The sequence below is a fragment of the Microtus ochrogaster genome, linkage group LG5 (genome assembly GCF_000317375.1).
Source record: "Microtus ochrogaster isolate Prairie Vole_2 linkage group LG5, MicOch1.0, whole genome shotgun sequence".
In the NCBI taxonomy this organism is placed as follows: Eukaryota; Metazoa; Chordata; class Mammalia; order Rodentia; family Cricetidae; genus Microtus; species Microtus ochrogaster.
The window spans coordinates 63,555,282-63,569,021 of NC_022031.1; the positions used below are offsets into that span (position 1 = coordinate 63,555,282).

General features: G+C 41.7%; 1 protein-coding gene across 1 annotated transcript in view; it reads right to left on the bottom strand.

Annotated features, from left to right (window-relative positions):
• Necab1 (N-terminal EF-hand calcium binding protein 1) overlaps nucleotides 1-13,740 on the bottom strand; it is a 149,356-nt gene that overhangs the window by 34,164 nt on the left and 101,452 nt on the right. The window contains exon 6 of the mRNA XM_005362331.3: nucleotides 1,370-1,506. Within this exon, the coding sequence (XP_005362388.1) occupies nucleotides 1,370-1,506 (137 nt within the window). The remainder of the gene's footprint in view (nucleotides 1-1,369; nucleotides 1,507-13,740) is intronic.

Consider the following 13,740-nt stretch of genomic DNA (forward strand, 5'->3'; position numbering starts at 1 on the left):
TAATCATATACCCATTAATTTGCTTAGAAAAATTGGTCTTACAGAATGAGTTATTACCACCTAGTTCTAAAACCTTACTGCATGGTCCCAAGATGTGCATGTTAGAGAAGTCATTTTGAGAGGCTTAAAGTTATGTGTTAACCAATGTATGTCAGAAGAACGAGAGTTTGCCCTTGTACATTTTGAAAGGCACCCACAATGTTAATTCACTAACAAACCCAATGGCTTGAATTATTCTGACACCACTTCACAAGACAGGCTCCTTGTCAGCACTACTGTCTTCACCATGTTGTTAATTTTCTTATAAGTGGTGCAAACTGGTAGCATCAGCTTTTAAATTGTTCACTATTCTGCATCTTAAAAATAATTCAACCTGTTTAATTAATGCCCAATCATTCCAACATAACCAAGATCACTCGATCTAGTAAGGCCTTTCTTATCAGTACCCTATTTTCAGGTTATACTGATTTCGAAGGCCAGACCATGGCTTTAAATTCCACTCTGTCATATTTAATATTTCACTGTTCAGGAACTTATTGACAAGTTATTTTCCTTTCTCTGCATTTATCTTATTGTGCCTTACAGTTTAGTTTTAGTAACCATGTTTTATGTATGTAATAGGCTTTAGCCCCTTCAGGAGTAATATTTTGTTAAATATATATTAATATCATCTATATTGCCTTTTAAAATCTTCTCTATTTACTAAACTCTAAATTCACATTTGTTGACAACATAATAAAAAGTGATTTTTTTTTCCAAAGCAGGTTCACTAGAGAGGTCCCTGGCATTGCTTTAAAACCTGTTAGTTCATGTGATTAGCTTTCTCTAGAATAAGCAGAATAACCCTCGACTGCCTTACCAGAAGTATAGCATCCACACACTAGGTGAAGCCAGACTAATCATGCAGAAGAGGGGGAGAGCAGAGGTTATTGCGAACATGGTTCACAGAAGCAGCTAAGCAGGTCTCATAGGGGACGCACAGAGGCTGAAGAGACAGGTCCGCACTAGGACCTCTGCGTGTGTCATGGTTGTGTAGCTTGGTGTTCTTGTGAGACTCCTGACACTGGGTGTGGGGATGTCTCTGACTCTTTTACCCGCTCTTGGGATCCATTTCCATCTACTGGGTTGCCTTGTCCAGCTTTGATATGAGGGTTTGTTCCTATTTTTATTGTGTCTTGCTATGCTCTGTTTAGCTGATATCCATGGGAGACCTGCTCTTTTTTATTCTCATTTTTGAAGAGAAAGGAGGAGTGAATTTGGGGGAGGGGGAGGAATTCTGGGAGGAGTGAAGGGAGAGGAGGCTGCAGTCAAGATGTGATAGATGAGAGAATAATAATAAAAGTATAACAATAAAGAAAACACTAGTTGCCTTTCTTGACGGGTTTGCTCCTCGGTCGTTTCCATGGCACATTCCAGAGAGTTCTGGAGAGACTGCAGCTGGTTTAAGGTCTCCTTCAGCAAAAACCGAGTGACAAATTGTTCCAAGTTGGAGGCTTCCTGGTAGTCCTATGGGTTACAAAACAAACGTAATTAGAAATTCAGTAGCGATAAACGCTCAGGAACAGACTTTTTTCCCCAAGTACCCACTTTGAGACTAATCCTCGGAAGTGGAGCAGAGAGAAAAAAGAGGTGTTGTGTGGAAGGATTGAACTGGCCAGAGACTGAATTTTAGATTACGGACTCCACTATATCAGTTCTCATTGCACGCATCATTATGACATGAGAAGCTTCTGCCAGACACTCACTGTGCCGTGGACTTGCTTCTTGACTGTCTTCCCTTCTCTGTCATGAGCCAAAATAAATCCCCCCCCCCCCTTTCATCATCTCTGTCGGACATTTCGATCACTGTGACCTAGAAGTGACTGACTCGGTGAGAAGGGTATTGCTCAGTTCAATCAATGAAAAGATTTACTTGCTTACTGGCTTTGTGGGAGCCTAGGCAGTTTGGATGCTCAACTTACTAGACCTGGATGGAGGTGGGGGTTCCTTGGACTTCCCACAGGACAGGGAACCCTGATTGCTTTTCGGGCTGAGGAGAGGGGGACTTAATTGGGGGAGGGGGAGGGAAATGGGAGGCGGTGGCGGGGAAGAGACAGAAATCTTTAATAAATAAATAAATTAAAAAAAATAGAATAAAGTATCCAAATATAAATCTAAAAAAAAAAAGATTTACTTGCTTCTATCCCTCAACAAAATGGTATTTCCATGATGGTAAATACAGAACCAGAGGAAATGTCAGTGCTGAGAAGCCATCATGAACCATGGCATTCTGGGAAATGAGAAGATGCAGCTGCAAATCAAAGCAGATGAAATAGAGCTAACCTTCGGGGACCTCACTCTTCTCACGTGCAAATCAGGCTGAGTAACCCTGGCACACACTGCAAGCTAAGAAACTCTGTGCTTCTATCAATTCCAAATTGTAAAGTATTTGCCGGTGTCCTTCTGGTAGAGTTTTTTTTTCCCCTGTCCACAGAATAACATCATAGAAAATTTCATTTAGCAAAATTTTCAGTCATCGGCATTTAAAAAAGTTCATTCCTTAGAGTTGAAAATCCAGGAAATTTTCTTATCCACAAGCCTAGCAACTTTACCTAAGAATTCAAAACTGTCCTTAAACTTTACTTAAAAATATTAACCATAAAATACAAAGTCCCATGCTTATGGTAGATATAAGAACCTTGGATTAAATTGAACTGAGTTAAAACACACAAAATCCCTTGCTTGATCTCAGAGGTTAATAATTTCTGGCAGCCAAAGCTTCCCAGAATTATTTCTCAGTATTTTCTTTACAACCAAAGACAGCTTTTATCGAGCTTGAGTGTGTTGACAGAACAAAGGCTGCGTTTGATTCTTACCCTGCAGTTGTCCCCATTTTACCAACACGTTTTAAAAATGAAATTTATTAAGATGAACACAAGGCACAATTGCACAGCCAGAGATTTTGCCAGCTCATCTGCATCCCAGGATAAACTATGACTAATCCCAAACAGGAGGGTAACTCCTGGGCCTGCTTGCAGACGGCATTGAACAGCGAGCAGACAATGCACTCAGTGAGCAATGACTACAGTGTTGGCTTTAGGTTTTTCCCATTTAAATGATAAATATTTGTTACTATTATGTCAGACTAGAACGGGGATTTTTCCATTGCTTTTTTGATGATGACTTTGCAGATACATGGAATGACACATTACATATACATATACGTAAATATATATGACCAAGTTAAATATTCATTTGATATTTAAGTGCCTTGTTTTACAGATAAATGTCTATCCTAAACATTTTATTATGTTGATATTGTGTTTCTATATGTAAAGACTTCAGCCAACTTAGATACTTTAAAAATAATTACTTTTATTTGATAATTTCATACATCTATGATGCATCTTTGTCAGTTCCAGTTTTCCTCACTTATCTGCCGGACACGCCATTTGGACCAACGAATCTGCTTTCTACTCTGGTGCCTTTAAAACACTCCATTGAGTTTAACTGAGCTGGCTTTTGTGTGCAGAGGTATGGGGTTTTTGTTGAATCACGGTCAACTTGCCAGTGGCTGTGTCCTCCGAAGAAAAGTGACTCCGTCTCCTCTATGTTCACTGCTAACATGGTGTCTCTTCCACTAGGGATGGGGCCCTGCATGCTCCTCCCCCACCAAGCAGAATGCAGACACACTAGGTCACGCAGGCACGAGCAGCGATGATGAATCATGAACGCAATGGCCATGCTGTGCTGAGAAGATAAAGCTTCAGAGACATTCTTCCGATTCCCCAGTTCTTACAGTCTTCCTGCCCATCTTCCAGGATGTTCCCTGACCCTTGGGCAGACAGTGCAATATGGATGTCCTGTCTAAAGCTGACCATGAAGTGAGACATTCAAGGAAAATTAAAATCAGCCTGGTTCTTCTGTCTTGGTTCCCCCATAGCAACACAGGCGTTATCTTATGCTCACTCTTCTAGGCATTCTGGAGGTTTGTGATAACGTTGATGAAATGCTCTGCCCAGCTGGGAGAGAATATTGAACAGGAATGTTGAGAGCTTGACATTGACAAAGATGGAAGGGTGGGAAGTGAGATGAGGCTTTGGGACACTAAGAGTTTTTAATCAGTTCCTAAGGGTTGCTGTCAAGTGCTGCTCATAGGTATGAGGAGGATAAATAACTCTTTTTCTTCTTCTTCTTCTTCTTCTTCTTCTTCTTCTTCTTCTTCTTCTTCTTCTTCTTCTTCTTCTTCTTCTTCTTCTTCTTTTCTTCTTCTTCTTCTCCTCCTCCTCCTCCTCCTCCTCTTCTTCTTCTTCTTCTGTTTTCTTTATTATTTATTATCTATACAGTATTCTGCCTGCATGTACACCTGCCGACCAGAAGAGCGCATCAGATCTCACTACAGATGATTGTGAGCCACCATGTGGTTGCTGAGAATTGAACTCAGGACCTTTGGAAGAACAGTGATCTTAACCTCTGAGCCATCTTTCCAGCCCATAACTTTTCTTCTTAAAAAAAAAAATTAAAGTATTTTTTGTTAGCATACAAAGTCATGCATTTCATGATGGCGTTTTCAGATTCCATCTCCCGCTGCTGTCCCCCCTCAGTACCCTCCCTTCTGATTTCATGTCACATAGAATTCTATCATCCTCTCTTTTCCACTTCTCATTTCTCACACACACACACACACACACACACACACAGACACAGATACACACACACAGACACACACTCACACAGACACACACCCACCCACCCACACCCACACCCACACCCACACCCACACACACACACACACACACACAGAGCTAAATCCCATGTGCTCTGCGTGGGGATAGAAATGCAGTTATTTGACTTAAAATAGGACCACCTGTGACCACTCCTGGGCTTCTACCCAAGGGATCCCGAGTCCTGACACGACGCTGCGCTATCGACAATAGTCAGAAAACAGGACGGGGTTGAGGTGCTCATCAAAAGATGAATGTATAGAGAATGCAATATACACAACACACACTGGGATTTCATACAGCCACGAGAAATAAATGGAATTATAGATGCAGCAAGGAGATCATTACTCCACGTGAAAGAAGACGGGATCCTCACATTCCCGTGTATCCTTCCAGGCTGACTTCAGGGCGCAGACTTCTCAACCCTTACTGACCTGAAACCATCATTTATTTCCACACAGCCCCTTTCCTTCTCTGTGTTCCTGGGACATCTTTTCTCTACTTGGGGAAGAGGATTTGACATTTTACACTGTAATCTTGGGTCACATCCGTACGTGTCAAGATTGTATCTTTTTCATCCGTACGTGTCAAGATTGTATCTTTTTCATCTCTGTTTCCTGAGTGTTCAGAATAGCTCCTGGCCCACACCAGCTGCCCCTGAAGTGATTAAAGAGTGTGTGAGGAACAGGACACCACATAAAGACATGAGGGCCAGGGGTCTGAGCCCTGGGTGCTCGCGATGCGTGCAGTCACCCGCTGCCCCCTGTGTGTAGCTCTTGTAGTCTGTACATGCCGCTGCCTGCTTTGCCTGGCTGTGCGGTTCTGCTGCAAAGGGGACAGAGCTTTGCTCTCAGCAGACTGTTCGTCCTCATTTCATTTTTCTTGGACCATTTGTTAGTCTTCTCTCCTTTCTTCCCACCGGATCCGTGCTCTGAGATGGCAGACCCAGGTGGCACAGATCCAGCCTCCTTCCCTGCCCCCCCCCCCCCCCCGCAGATGTTCCTTTGGAAGGCAATGGCAGAGAAGCAGATGGAAAATTAAATAGATAGCAAGCTGGGAAATGTCAAAGCCTGGCCCTTTCATCCTCAACAAATGAATTGGTGGAGAAGTACAAAGAGAGATCTTGCGTTCCTGTCTCCCTGAAATGCTGCTGTGTTGGTATTTGACACATGCTCATTTGAGCAAAGCCCAGTGCTTAGGAACATGGAGGGAAGAACTTCCTAGAATCTAGAAAGCATTGGGTAGCAAATGCATGGATGGTGCTGGGTGTTTCGGTTCTTCTTATTCAGACATTGTTCAGTCTTCCTGTCTCTTAGGAAGGTGATGGAGAAACAAGAGCTGGCACTATTTCTCAGACCCAAATGATGTTTACTAACTCATTGGTAATTGAACCATTAGGTGGAAATTATTAGCCATATGCCCTTAATATTTTCATTTTTTACTTTGGAAAGTCAAAATGCCAGCATCTCAGTCTCAACTCTAAATATTTTTTTGTTGTTTTTTTTAAATTTTGTTTTATTTATTTATGTATTTATTTATGTATTTATGTATGTATGTATTTATTTATTTATTTATTATTTTGTGAATCTAAAACAGGGCTTGCATTCATTCAAGTAAAAAAGTCCCACACTTGATGCTAACTTGAAAATTGTGCTTCTCAGGGAACTGCCTGTACATCTTAATTGCATTTCTCCGCAAGTGAGCACAGCACATCTGAATGTTAGAAGGGTAGAGAACTTGCTTATTAACCCAATATGAGTCATCTCAGTTAATCGGGACGTTGGAGCATCAGGCTTGCTTGTTCGTCTTTGCCGTAAGGGAGATGTAATCAAGTCAATGAAACCCAGTCACAATGTCTCCTTGCTGGGGACATCAGATGCTGTCACAGTTGGCAGGGCTACTGCTTCTGTCTGCCTGAAACTTTCTCTGGTGTGAGACGCCATTCCAAATATTATTCAATCTTCCTGTCTATTAGAAAGGTAAGAAGAAATGAAACCTGACACTGTTTCTCAGATCCAAATAATGCTTACCAAAGTCATTGATAAAGGACACATACATTGAATTATGAAGTGGAAATTGCTAGCCATCCATATGCCTTTGGAGGGAGGAAAGGGAAGTGAGAAATGATGTCATTATATTATAACCTCAAAAATAAAATTAAAAATTCAGAAAAAGCCTCTGAAGATGTCTACATGAGTGTTCTTCTGTGCTTGGGCCATTTGACAGCTGTGAGAACTTGCAACATTCTCATAACTCTTAAGGAGAGTTATCACCAAGTTGCTTCAAGGGCCAAATGAAGAAAGTCATGTGAATGCATAGTACGTTTTCTAACTCAGAGATTTTGAGAAATGTTTGTTATCTCTAGGAATGTCATGAGGGAGGATGTCATGAATTATAATCAGCATCTCAAAATAAAAAAGACCTAAATTTATCTGCCACAATAATACAATATACCGGAATATATTTACCCAAGATAAATGAACAGTTGGCATTTGATGGGCAGTGGGTTCCCTACATAAATTACATTTTTAGAATTATTTATGCCCGTATTTTTATTTAAAAAGTTTTATTTTCAAAATTTTTTTGAGATATAATTATTTCATTTCCTCCTCCCCTCTCCTCCCTCCCAAACCTTGCATTTATCCCTCTTGCTTTCTTTCAAATTCATTGCCTTTTTTCAATTGATTGTTGTTGCGCACACACATGCATGCGCACACACGTTAAATAAAGCCTCTCCAGTTTGCATAATATTAGTTTACTATCACTTGCATGTATGTTTTCAGGGTTGCACACGTGTATTTCTTTACTGTGTGCGCGCTACCTTGCTTTCTCTAAGATACAGGCATTTCATGTACAGTTGTGGTGCTGTATTTAAGTTATGATTCATGTAATTGTCTTGAGGAGTAAATGAACTTTAAAATGTAGCACTCTGCAACAGGGCCAAAGTCTTTACAACCTCGATTTGCTTCTCACTAAGGATGGGGCACAATTGCTCATTCTAGACATTCTTCTAGTATTTACTTTTGCTCCCTCTGAACATCGCCTTACTTCCTTCCAACCAATGCCTCATCATCTGGGATCTTTCCACAGTTCCTTTCTGTCTCTGAAGTTTACTGTTTTCTTCATTTCTTTCCAGATTGTTAGACGTGCAGTTGAACTTTTTTTTTTTTTCCTGTCTTGCTAAGCCTGTGTGGGCCTAACTCTCAGCATCTAGGCTCAGTCACCTGCTCAGTACCACAGGAGTGTAGACAGCAGAGCAATGACTCTGAGAACTGGGGACGAAGGGGAATCTAAGTTAGGAGAAATAAAAACAAATAACGGCATGTGATACCTGAATATGAAAGAGGGAAAGAGAAATACTTGAGCAATGAGAAGTAGCCAAGAAAAGGAACAAAGGGTTAGGAGCAGAAGAGATGAATAAGGAAGGCAGAGCATAGTCAGCCTACTGACAATGTAGCTCAGAAGAAGGAAGTCTGAATCTTCCAGAGGAATGGAGCACCATGATGGAGTATTTAGGAATGCGTCCCTGAAATAAAAGAGATTTCCTATTAAATACCTGCATGCTGCAAGTAAGGGCTATCAGTTTAGTACAGCCCAGTATTTGACTTGAAACAACAAACCAAAAACCAGGTGTGGTGGTGCATAACATTGAGGCTGAGGCAGGAGGACAGTGAGTTTTAAGACAGACTGGGCCACATAGCAAGAGCCTGTACTTGCCCCTCCACCCCAAAGGAGTAAAATTTCTTCCTGTACACAGAGGCAACTTAAGAGGTAAACTGAATATCAAACAAAACATCATGGCTTTGAAAAAGCCATACTTTTATGTTAGAACAATAAAGTTAAAAATTTGTTTTTAAAATAAAATGATCGAAGAATTTCAGAAAAATTTGACTTCTATCATGAAGTCTTCCTGTGTCCCATGGCCCAACAAATTGTCAAGGTTTGAGAACTGTGGTATAAGGACATTGTTGTGAACCTTTCTCGGTAATCTACAGATTACACCTATAGACAGCCAGAATGAATAGAGATCTCTAAACAGTGTTGACTCGGGTTCCAAGTCTAGGCAAACTGAGTGTAGCCCGTAAGCACAGGTTTTAGGCAGTGTGGATTTTAGACTCTGAGAACAAGGGGTCATGTTTCCTGCTACTGGAATATGCAAGCATTCATAGGACCTTTTCAAATGAGAAGTCTGGCTGTGTTCATAGACCACATAAAAAGAGTAGCTGGCAGAATCTGGCCAGGCCTGGACCTTGCTCACCCTGGTTCCTGGCATTTGGTGTAAAGGCTGTCAGTACTAAAACTCCGTCTGTGAGTGTCAATGAAAAGGTGCTTGAAAGCCCAGTCTTATCAAGTTGACGCTGAACTCAGCAGAGAATTTGAAGCAAACACTGAGCTAGTTCCGAGGACCTTGTCACCACAGGCAGGTAAACCGTGATGTCTGAGCTGCGGGCACAGTTGAGCTGCTCTGTTGTAGATACATTGAAAAGTAAGTAAAGAAAGCAGACCCGGGCAACCAGCAATGTAAAAGTGACGTAACAGGTAGAAAATTCAGGACGGTTCTGGGTTCTCGGACTGAACACCGGCGTGATAAAGCCACAGGGAAAGGCAAGGTAGAGACGACTGTGGCGAGCCGCTTGCTGATTATGCTCAGGGAACGCCGGACCGCGGCTCCGCCAGAGCCCGCATGTCAAAAGGTGCCCGGGTTACTGGTTGCTTTTCATTTATTGATCCGGGGAAGGGAGGGGTGATTGCCGGAGTGTTTGTGTTGAGATCACCAGGCTCTCCACTTATTAGTGCTGTTTCCCTCTTGTTGCTTCATTCCACAACAAAAAGGTCAAGGCGTGCGCAAGAACCAGTCTGGTAGAGATAAGCTATCTTCATATATTTGAACAGCTGAGGGAATAGACAGATATAGGCTGTAAAACATGGAACTCCTTGGCAGGCAGTTGGGCCAGAAAAAGGGGTAAACACTTGCCAACGGGTGATTTCTAGCACCCTCAATTGCTATCCCTTCAACGGCTAGCCTGCACTGCTTTGAAGTGTAAGGCGGTACCAAATGGTGCATTTTTCAGTGCGAAGACTGCTGGCCTGCATTCATACATAAATTATGCTCAACTTACAGTTGTTGATTATAAAATATTACCATTTCTTTTCTGGTAAATACAGTGCTTTATACCTTACTGCTCACACATTTTTTTGTATCATTTTAAGCTCACGGAACAAGCTTGAGACAGCGCTGAAGCAAACACAACCCCAAGGGCGACAACCTCTTATTTGACGCCTGCTAATCGGCCCTCTGTCAGATGGATACTGCTATTTTAATCATGCTGCTACAATGTCTCCAGTTAGCATCTCCAAGTCACTGAATTCCCAGACAGAAATGCGTTTTCAAACCACCATATTTAAGTTTTGTGCCTTCGACATAAATTGTCCTTCTCTTTGATTTGAACACATTTTGAGACTGAACAAATAATTGAATATTAAAACGGTGTGGACATTCTCCAACACCATGGTGTATGGGGAAGAGTGGATACATTTGATCATGTAAGCACCTGCCAAGTTCTGAAATCCATTTGCCCCTATGGCCCATCTCTGGCTACAATACTCATGTATTCCACTAAGTTTTATTCACAACATTAACAGCCCCAAGAATGATTAGCTTCTTCAAACGAAAAAAGAATTTAGCCCAGTGGAACTTTGTAGAAAACAAAATGCTGCAATACCTTAAATACAAAGCAACCTTAGTTCTAAGGTGCAGTGTTACTTTGGTCTGTTTAGATAGTGGTAGTATATAATCTGTTGAAATGGAAGACACGATTTCAAATCAGAAAGTGGAAGTCTTTATATTCCACTGTACAAACCCTTCATTTCCCAGGCAACGCGCACACAGATGGAAGACACTTGCTCGGGACAGGAGTGCATGGGCACGCCTTCTGTTGCCTACTTTCACACGGGCTTTTAAAACACGGCAGCTTAGTGAACGTTACGCAGACTCCAGTCTCAGGAGTCAATGCAAGCCAAAGGGTCTTGATCACCACACCACCAGCAAGGGCATCCCTGCAAGGAAGGCTTTTGAGGGCTGTAAGCAAGCAATTAAAATGGAAGGGAAGCATTTTCTAGACTGCAGTGGAACTTTGATTTAAGCAGAGGGGTGCGAGAAGGCAGCATCATTTTCCAAACACATTGCTCTTCTGTAGTGAGACTTAAGTCATAGCAGTCTCGGAGTTTTTTTTTTTTTTTCCTTAGAAATCATAGATTTAGGCAAGGGTTTATCAGAGTCTGTCCTATGATAAGTGTTTCCAGGCCTTCATGAATTTAATAATTTTACTTCCTAGTTTCGTATTTGATGCAGACTTTCTGTGTTGAAGCAAGCAACCGAAAACCTTATTGCTAAAGGCAAACCTCAGACTCTACAAGAGGCAAATGCAATGCTTGCCACTCTTGCCTCCAAGTATGTTTTCCACCACAGAAATCAAACTTTAAAATTATTGAGAATTATTAAAGCACATTTGTACTATTGGAAAACTTCAGGAAACTGATGATACACAATTAATTCAGTTATTATATAAGCAACAAAAAAACCCCACATTTCAAGTTTGTACATTGAGGTCCAGGCTCAGAGGATAAAGGATAAGAAAGATTGTGAGACAATGAGGACCCTCATGGGTAGCTTGACTGTTTCTCGCAAAATTACTCATTTTAATGAGAGGCTTACATCTGGCTCTTTTACCATGGCAACAGGTAGAGAACCTGTACCCAGAAGGTTACAGTATAATCTTCCTTATGCGCAGAAGAGGCCCTGATGCACCTTAGTGATTGGGCTGCAATGAACTAATTTGAGTGTTTTTACTCAGCCCTGAATAACATTTTCTGACATGAATGGGGGATAGAATATCAAGCTGGGTGACACACTTGACCATTGGTTTCTCAAATCTATGAAATGGGAACGTCTGGCTTGGTTATTTATTTATTTATTTATTTTTATTTATTTTTTTAACCAGAATGAGTTCCTTTATATCTGAGTAGGAAAACGGGAATCATTTCTCTTTTCATCCCACACCACAATGTACTTATCTTTGTTCAGTCTATTTTCTCTTGTTATAAGCCCTCAACAGAGCAGCAAAAGGTATGTATCCCATAGGGTGTGGCACACTGCCATTTTACATGAGTCTGAATCTTATGTCCACGTTTGAGGAACTACTCATTTGCTTAATGAAATGAAGATAATAATTCTAATAATGAAAACGTAGCAATGCCAAACAAACTCCTAGAGAAAGACAGGGAAAAGGTTTAATTACGGTGCTCAGAGAGGAAGATGGCTTCAGAACATCATGATAAACACCACCCAACATCCCTGAATCTTCAGCGTATTTTTAGCAACACTTTGTGTGTGTGCTCGTATGTTCTTGAGTGTGTATGTGTACGTGTTTGTGTGCAGTCATACATGTATGTGTATGTATGTGCATAGATACGCTTGAATGTGAAGAAGGCCAGAAGGTGATGTTGACTGTTTTCCTCAATTGCTTTTCTATTTTTTTTTTTTTTTTAGGGTAGGGAGAGGTCTTTCACTAAGCCTACAGCTCCCTGATTTAGCTAGACTGGATAGCCAGAGAGCCCTAGGGATCCTTCTGCCTCTGCTGCCCCTGAGCTGGAATTACAGGCATAGGCCTTTACGTTCAGCTTTCTTTGTGGGTGTTGGGACTCTGAACCCATGTCTTTGTGCTTCTGTGGCAATACCGACTGGCCTGTACCCCCAGGGATTAGCAATGTTTGCTGTCATACTCGGGGTGTATCTGACTTCCATGCTGTCATACTCGGGGTGTATCTGATTTACATGCCGTCATACTCGGGGTGTATCTGACTTCCCTGCCATCATACTTGGGGTGTATCTGGCTTACGTGCCATCATACTCGGGGTGTATCTGACTTACGTGATGTCATTCTCAGGGTGTATTTGAATTACATGCTTTCCATCGTTGGCTCAAGAATACTTCTAGAACTTTTTGAGGGCACTCACATTTAGCCTTAGCACAATATTGGTATTGAGCATAAAAACTGACTTGAATTGTGAGTTGACTTGATGAGGAAAAGGACTTTCTGCATCATAGCAGGGCACAAGGCAAGGGTATGTAGAAGTCAAACATCTCAATAAGATTATAAACATCAAGGATAAGACTTGAGACTCTCTGGCCACACAGGCCCACATCTTGGTTTTGGTTTGGGTCTAGCTCTGTCCCTTTCTGTGCCCCTTTCTGTCTCAGCATTTCTTACCTTCCTCCAATTCAGATTAATCCCATGTTCCCATACTTAGCAAGCTTCCCTCCACCTCCTGTGACAATGCTAGCAGTGAATTCCCCAGAGGCTCATATGTTGGGAATTTTATTTCCAGAGCCCTATGTCAGTGGACTTGGAGGTGGGGACTTTGGAAGGAACAGGATTAAAGGGATTACAGGGGTCAGACCTTCATGACGATGTTAGTGACTTTGGAGGAAATGCAAGCATGCATTCTGCCACGTATTTGGTTCCCTCTGCCAGGTTATGGTATAGCCAGAAGGCCCTTCCTTGTCAGGCACAGGGCACCATGCTCTTGGCTGCCCTGGTCTTCAGAAGAACATGCCAAACAATGTTCTGTTCTTAAAAGTTATTCAGATGTGGGTACGTTGTCATAAAAAAAAAAGAGAGAATATGACAAATCATTCTATAACTAGTACTTCAGTTATTTTTCTTTTTGGGGTTAGTTATTTCCTTAAGGACTTGAAGAAGAGAGTATCAGGGTCTAAAAAAATCTTTAGAGGAAATGAAATGAGTCTATAAAGGTGAGTTACCAGGATTCTCGAGTCTTTCTTATGCTCCCTGTGATGGCTAAGCTTGGCTGTCAGTTTGATCGGATTTAGACTCCCAGGAAATTCTTTACTGGGTCAGTAAGGTTGGGAGGAACCATCCTGAACATGAGTACCACCTGTCCATGGTCCAGCACCAAATCAAAAGGAGAGAGAGAGAGAGAGAGAGAGAGAGAGAGAGAGAGAGAGAGAGAGAGA